Raw genomic sequence first — 8,457 nt, 5'->3', positions numbered from 1 at the left:
CAGACTCTGCTATGTCTTTATAGCTACTTCAGTGTGCTGCGTCCAGGTTAGGTCCTCAGAGATAATGACACCAAGGAACTTGAAATTATGTTCGGCAGGCATGCCAAACATAAACCACAATTCTGAGGAGGGAGTTGCTCCCATTTTCCTCCAAGTGCGATCATTTTTTAGATTTAAAAGTGAACTTTCTATTATTGATGAAATAGCTTTTGAAAGGATGGTACAAATAATCCGTCTGCCCCGTCAAGCCAGACCCACCATTCACTACGATCATGGTCGACTTGCCCTTCAGTACCAGTTAATTCAACCTCCGGCTTTCCAAGAAATAACTATCTGCTCTTTTAAACACCCCCAAAATTTTAACAGATACCTAGGTAAGGACTTGGATAGAAAAGATTTAGAGGGCGATGGGTCGAACGCGGTTGATGGGACTAACTCACTGGGGTCAACATGAAAGAGTTGGGCCGAACGGCCTGTTTCCGTGCTGTATGGCTCTAAAGATCTAGATTCCATCATCCCCCGGAGTTTCACCACCCAAGAATTAATTTCTGATGTAATGGCTGCGCTCCAGTTTCTCAATTCAGTCACAAACTCCTCAGATGTGACGAACTACGGCTGGCATTCTGCGTAGCGTGGGAAGTTTGGACAGATAATGCATGTCGCTGACTGGTTATGGTCATCAGTCCCTAACGAGAGGACCTGCTTCGGTTAGCAATGCCGAGCGACTCGCACCACGGACCCAGGGTGATTTCTGCCTGTGTGTGGCTGCCGCTTGCTTCTTGTAAGCTGATGTGCGAGCAGCGTCACTCCAGCCTCTCTAACCCTCGCTGCTGAATGCGCTCCTCCTTCCCCGAGGCTGCAGCAGACATGGCGACAACACTGCAGCCGCTTACGCTGGAAAGAGGTAAGCGAAAGTCTCAACTATTTCCCACCAAAACTCTCCTTAGTGCTTTCTACATCCGCATTAAATTTATCTCTGGTGCGATTGGCAGTTTGAAGTGCTAATAAGGAGAAAAGATCGGATTGTTACTTTAGAGCTGGAGTGTTGGTGGACCACAGGGGGGGAGAATTTTACTGATAAATGTTTTCGGTGAAGGATTAGGAATCAACGATATGTTTTTGAAATATACTCTTCTTGTACGGCCGATTCCTTTCCCATCCCCGTTCCCGTTGCGAGATCTGAGAGCAGAGCGGGGATGCAGATGTAAGATAATTCTCCTTGACGGTCAGGAAATGTAGGCTGGCTGATGGTGAGCGACGAAGTGTTTCAAGAAACGCTAGAACGCCGTGACCTGGCCACGGTGAAGGCTCGGTTTGTTCGCTCTCAGGACCGGACTCGATGGTGTCGAGGTCCCTTAGAAAGTTCGCCTCCCTCAATTGAATGGCAAATCATATTCGCCCTTCCTCATGAATCCAGTTTCAATTACTGTAGTCAGGTCAGGATTATTTTTTTTAATCAAGTTGTTTTGTGACGACGATGATCGCGTGAGGCACATTCTGGTTGTGCTGGAGAAAGATAGCTTGCCGTTTAAAGGAAATAGATCGGGCCCTCTGGAGAACAGAAGTAATTGGAAAACAAAAGGAAATTCAAGTCCTCATTAGGAAATGCATTTTGAATTGTTTGCTCTCTGGAGTTGCTGTTGTAGCTTCCCTTCCAGCTGGGACCACGGGCGCTCATTTTATTTAGTCACTGGATGATCAAGGACAAGAGGTCGTCAATGGTCCATCCTGGCATAGGGAACTTGGGTAAAATTATCCAATTAGTCACAGTCCCGAATTGGTTCCCAGAGCTCTGTAAGATTTTTTGACATTTCTCCAGTTCCTTTTTGAAAGTAATATTGATTGTTTCCATCAGCCTTTCAAGTAAGTTATTCTAGAATGTGACACCTACAGAAAATGTTTCCTCCTGTGATCACTAGTTCTTTTCCCAGTAGCTAAACTCTGGTCACTAACCATACTGCCAGATTCTCTGACCTGGATGAAATCCTTAGCCTGTAGAATGTGCCCTCGCTCTCACAACTCTAGTTAACTGGGCTCATCCTGCCCTCCACTGCTGTCAGGGCGGAGTTTGCACATTTTCTGTGAGACTGCATGAGTTTCCTCTCACATTCCAAAGATGTCCAGGTTGGCCAGTGTAAATTGTTCCATGAGTGCAGGGCAATGATAGCACTTGGGGAGATAATGGGTTAAGAACAAAGCAGGGTAAGTGTCAGATGTGTGTGACTGGGTGCTTGTTGATCTGTGTTGAGCAGTTGGTTGAAGGGACTCTGTCTATGCTTAAGACTCGGTCAAGGAAACGGTGCCTGTTTACCAGGTATTTTGTGGTAACTAATGTTTGATATTTCTGATTCCTTCTCTGCTCCCATTCTAAGATCCTACAACAAATGCTTAGAACTAACCATGCATGGGCTAAAAATGCTTAATGAAAGATAAATAGTTTTGTTCTTTTTTAATTCAGTGTTTTATACATAAAGCTGAGAAATACATAACGTTACAAATTTTGTTTTCAGCTTGCTCTTCCACCTTCAATCACTTGCATGATTTCACTTACAAGCTTCTCTATTCTTGCATCCCCTTAAAATTATACAATTTACTTACAATTCAAGAATAGCATTGGCTGCAAAAAGCAAATATTTGCTAAACAAACATATCACATTCTCATATTATTAGTATAGAAAAATGAAAAACTGAAGAAAATGAGTTTTGATAAATCATAATGAAGCCATATTCAGGTTGGAGGAACAACACCTGATATTCCGTCTGGGTAGCCTCCAGCTTGATGGCATGAACATTGATTTCTCTAACTTCCGTTAATGCCCCTCCTCCCCTTCCTACCCCATCTCTTGTTTGTTTGTTTGTTTATTTATTTATTTATTTATTATCCCCCACCCCTTTTTTCTCTCTCTCTCTGCCCCTCTCACAATCACTCCTTGCCTGTTCTCCATTTCCCTCTGGTGCTCCCCTCCCCCTTTCTTTCTCCCTAGGCCTCCCGTCCCATGATCCTTTCCCTTCTCCAGCTGTGTGTCCCTTTTGCCAATCAACTTCCCAGCTCTTAGCTTCATCCCTCCCCCTCCTGTCTTCTCCTATCATTTTTGATCTACCCCTCCCCCTCCCACTGTCAAATCTCTTACTATCTCTTCTTTCAGTTAGTCCTGATGAAGGGTCTCGGCCCGAAACGTTGACTGTACTTCTTCCTATAGATGCTGCATGGTCTGCTGCGTTCCACCAGCATTTTGTGTGTGTTGTTTGATAAATATTTAATGGTTTTGTGTTTTTAAAATATATGGATTTTAATCCAGTCGAGCAATACTGGCTCTGTATCCTGAAGATGTCAGGAACTCTAGCTGTGTTTAAAAGCATGGTCAGGAGCAAGTTATGAAATGAAAAGGGCAGTGTCATGTTGAACTTTTGCCAAAGAAAGGCCAACAATTAGTTATGTATACTTGCAACAAGTGAGATTATCACAAGCATGCATTTCAGATCTTATTCTATCACAATCAACAGTTAGATCAAATGTATTTAAAGATTTTTTTCTAATTTCTGAGTGCTTTGTGATATGGTACATAACAGATACACAAGCTGAGGACCATACTCAGTGGTATTCTCAGAATCCCACATGTACAGTATAATCTCCTTAAGGAAAGTCTCTTGTAACCTTTCTTGACCGGATTTGGGCAGACCTGCAGGAACTATCTATCCCTTCATCCTAATCACTTCTGAGTGGCAGTGGCTCCATTACAACAACCATACCTCCTGATGGTCTTAGTAATAAAAAAGTGCTTATAATTATCCCTTCAACTAATAGATAATTATGTAATTGAAAGTTAAAAAAACCCAGATGCTAGAAATAAAAAGCAGAAAATACTGGTAATCTACTAAATACTTCAGCCTTTACTGCTTGTATTTCAGAACGTTCTGTAACTTCTGCAGAGAAATTATTAAAAATCTCATCAATTAATTTTGCCAGGTGTCAAAGACAGAATTAGCATCAAATTTAAGAAGACAGATTTGCATTGAATTTATCTTGTCATCATCTACCTCAGGTCACAAGCTCTCACCGAGCAAATAATCAAACAAATTAGAAATGGAATAATCTTTTCACATGTTGCTGACAAGCCTTCCCGATGCAAATTTTGTTTTTTTTCTGAATTACCTTGTCAAGAGTGTGCAAGGATAAGAAAGAAATGGCTTGACATATATTGTAGACCATCTTTATAGATCAGTAATCCAGAAGAAGACTATGGCAACAATAGCAGCAGACAAATTATTCAGGGCACTGAATACTGGGCCAAATGTGCTTAGCATAAAGTTAAGACCAATGGGACTGGCTGGCAGAAGCAAATGATGAGGAAGCTGTTGACACTCACTACTATCTGGAATATGGCATTACAATAATTATAGATAACTTGGAAACTACTTGTACTCATTGCATAAATTTAGCAATGAATTCACAACACTGAAGAACTTTAATGGAGCTGTTTATAAAAAACGTGTACGTGAAAAATTCAACTGCTAACTCAATGGAAATTTAAAATTCCACTTTAATTCACTCAATTAGTAACATTTTGATCAGTCTGTCCTCACTGGTAGCAGATATGTCATTGTTGACTGACAAAACACAAGTATGGTCATAAAATGAATGATACTGAACACCTTTGTATGCGGGCATTATTGGCAAAGCTGCTGTGTATAAATTTTAACCTCAAGATGTAGATTTAAAGTTGAGGAAAAAGGGTTTAGTTTATGTCAAAAGTTGTTATAAGAACGGATGAAACAACTTCCAAAGAGATTTGTAAGTTGAAAAGTTGGTGAGGCTTATTTATTTTTATTAAGATACAGCGCAGACTAAGCCCTTCCAGCCCTTTGAGCCGTACCACCCAACGATCCCCTGATTTAATCCTAGCTAATCACAGGACAATATAGAATGACAATTTAACCTACCAACCAGTGTGTCTTTGGACTGTGGGAGGAAACCGAATCACCTGAAGGAAACTCACACGGTCATGGGCAGAAAGTACAAACTCCTTACAGGCAGTGGCAGGAATTGAAACCGCATCACTGGTACTACAAAATGTTGTGCTAAGCACTAAACTACAGACAAACTTGATAAATAGGTTCCTTCTACCGTGTGTAATTCAATAATTCCAAGTTTTGGTGTTGTGAAACTTGACACTAATAGTATTCTCACCCATCTGCTACCTTGTCCTCTTGTTTTGCACGGGGAAAATGTTTACAAAGAAGCCTTTGTGAATTGTTGCCGTATGTTCTGAAAAATACAGATTTCAGCCAAGGACAATATTGCTAAGCATGATTATTTAAGATGGAGAATGCACTGTTATTACTTTATCCTGGACGTGGCTGAGTGTATGCATGGCATTCAAGCTGCAAATATCAAGGCAAGCAATATTATTCCATCAAACTCCTGTTGCGTAGTAATGTTGCGTAGATTGGGAGTTAGGAATTGAGCTATTGTTAATACGTGACTGAGCCAGCTGAGTATCTAGTCAATTGTGATGTCCACGAAGAGAATAAAAGTATATTCATAGAGGGTACTTTCACTAAATCTTGCGGGGATATTGGTGGACTCCCATTATTGGAGATCATCATTGCATCGTTTGTAAAAGTGCAAATACTTCCTGCCACATCAGCAGATGGTTAACTGGAGAAAATTTGTATTTCTTCATGACCAAGCTTACAATGTAGGCCATTTTCCATAATGTCCACTCTAAGGGGAAAAAAGCTATTGTGTTTCTCACATTAAAAGCACATTTTTTTTAGAAATCTGTTTCTATGCCTCCTTCTCATTCAGGGAGACAGTTCAAGAATCTAGCCTTGCTTTTGATGTAAATAAAACTTCTCTCTGTAATCCTCTACCATCTCCCTTTGTTTTAATTTCCCTGAACTTTACACTTTCTAATTATATCTTCTCTCATCATCCTCTGTTCAAATTAAGTAACCACAGTCTAGCAAATCTCCTAGCAAATCCTTCACTAAAAATTCTCTGCTGCTATTTGTGGTGAACTACATATACCTGTCTGGACACGCCCCCTCTGCTGACTGCTCCTATGGCTCCTCCCACAGACCCCGGTATAAAGGCGATTGAGGCCTGAGCCCTGCCCTCAGTCTCCAGGATGTAGCATGGTGGTCAATTGCTGCTTGTTCTTTCTTCCAGTCAATAAAAGCCGATATTTCACCTCACGTCTCAGAGAGTTATTGATGGTGCATCAATATTACATCTCAATAGAGTCATACAGCACAGAAACAGGTCCTTTGGCCCAACTATTCCTTGTCAACCATAGCATTGTCCCTGCTATGCCCATTTGACCAAATTTGGCCCATAACCCTCCAGATACCTATCTAAATGCCTCAGTATTGCAACTGCCCCTTGTTGTGTTCTTTATATTAATACGTACCATGGGTTTCTAATAAAGAACCATATTCTGGAAGAATAGAACTTTTAATTAACAGCAACAACCACACGTGTCTTCCAGTGCCGTGCTTCCAGATCTTTCTATCATTTGTGCACATGCTCAGAACTCTCAGTAATCACGTTCTTACACATCATATCACCGCACCCCTGCCTTGACCACTTCCTTTGGCAGCTCACTTCAGGTACTCACAAGCAGTATTATTCTATCAGAATCCTTGGATAATGTTGAAAGTTGTTAGTCTGTACTGGGCTATGAAGTTACTTTCAAAAGAGAAAGTTACTTCATAGTCTGAGTAAAGTAGTACTTTCAGATTGCTATTAAATATCTTCCCTCTTGTATCTGTGACCTCCCTAACCCTGGGGAAAAGACTATGACTATCCACCTTATACATACAGTCTCCCTCATGATTTTATGAACTTTTGTGAGGTCAGCCCTCATTTTCAAAGCTCTAAGGAGTACAGATCCAGCGTGGCCAAACTGTCCCTATAACTCAGACAGTCGAGACAGCATCCTCAGAAATTTCTTCTGCACTTCGCCCAGCTTGACAATGTTTTTCCTATAACATGGTGACCAAAACTGAGCCAGTAACCCCATAAGTGTGGTCTCACCAACTAGATAACTGCAACATAATATCCCCACTGCTAAACTCAGTGCCCTGGCTGTTGAAGACCAGTATGCAAAACATCCTCTTTATCAGCCTCTCTACTTTCACGGCTATTTTCACTGAACTGTGCTCTTGTACTCCTGGCTCCTTCTCTTCCACAGTACTCATCACTGTCCTGCCATTCACTACAGGTATGCGTCACTCAACGTCCATGATATGTTCTGTGAAATCGGACGTTATGTGATTTGGATGTTGTGTGACACCATATTGTGTACAAACGTACTTAGCAAACCTAAATGGAGTACTGTAGTGTACCTGTATTGGCTAAATAGCCAAGAACGTATGCTAAAACTGTATACTGTACACTATAATACATACATAAATACACACATATGCTATAATTTTTAATTTCATTTTAAACTTTTTAATTTTTTTCACTTTTTAAACTTTTATGTAAACACTTTCTTAGCCTATATCACACACAATTTATCAAAGAGGATCAGGATCATCCACATCACTGTTCTCAACTTCCTCATAGTGTTCCACTTCTTCAGGAGGTTTTGGCTTCAGGAATATGTCCAGTGTTGATTTCCTAGTTTTTTTTTCTTCATAAGTTCCACCTTCATATTGTTTAATAAACTTTTCTTTCACTTCCAAATCAATAGAACCATAGAATAATAGAACATTACAGCACAGAAACAGGCCTTTTGGCCCTTCTTGGCTGTGCCAAACCATTGTTCTTCCTAGTCCCACTGACCTGTACCTGGCCCATATCCCTCCATACCCCTCTCGTCCATGTATCTGTCCAAGTTTTTCTTAAATGTTAAAAGTGAGTTTCATGTGGCAGCTCATTCCACATTCCCACCATTCTTTGTGTGAAGAAGCCCCACCTAATGTTCCCTTTAAACTTTTCCCCTTTCACCCTTAACCCATGACCTCTGGTTTTTTTCTTCCCTAGCCTCAGTGGAAAAAGCCTGCTTGCATTCATTCTATCTATACCCAGCATAATTTTATACACCTCTATCAAATCTCCCCTCATTCCTCTACGCTCCAGGGAATAAAGTCCTAACCTATTCAACCTTTCTCTGTAACTCAGTTTCTCAAGTCCCGGCAACATCCTTGTAAACCTTCTCTGCACTCTTTCAACCTTATTAATATCCTTCCTGTAATTCAGTGACCAAATACTTTCCCTTTGCCTCTTGCTACTGCTATCACTAGGAGTGGTTTTGCTGCGTTTGGAAGCCATGATGCACCTTACGGTAATATTTTCAAAAGAAAATTAACCAGAGAGGTAACGCTACTATACTCAAGAGACGTGCGATACACAAGATTTGTTGCATCTGCTATGTCATGTTCTCCGATCGGGACTGCGGATATGTCCAAATGGGTGATAAGCAGCACACTCCTGTATTTAGATCCTAC

General features: G+C 40.9%; 1 protein-coding gene across 2 annotated transcripts in view; it reads left to right on the top strand.

Moving 5' to 3' along the window:
• The first annotated feature begins 595 nt into the window (after window positions 1–595).
• The window catches only part of lin7a (lin-7 homolog A (C. elegans)), a 74,110-nt gene continuing 66,248 nt past the window's right edge, over window positions 596–8,457 (top strand). For both annotated transcript variants that reach the window (XM_073059610.1, XM_073059611.1), the window contains exon 1: window positions 596–904. In XM_073059610.1, the coding sequence (XP_072915711.1) occupies window positions 835–904 (70 nt within the window). In that variant the 5' untranslated portion in view covers window positions 596–834. The remainder of the gene's footprint in view (window positions 905–8,457) is intronic.

The sequence above is a fragment of the Hemitrygon akajei genome, chromosome 10 (genome assembly GCF_048418815.1).
Source record: "Hemitrygon akajei chromosome 10, sHemAka1.3, whole genome shotgun sequence".
In the NCBI taxonomy this organism is placed as follows: Eukaryota; Metazoa; Chordata; class Chondrichthyes; order Myliobatiformes; family Dasyatidae; genus Hemitrygon; species Hemitrygon akajei.
The sequence above is the reverse complement of the archived record's forward strand: the minus strand, read 5'-3'. Positions and strand labels throughout refer to the sequence as shown.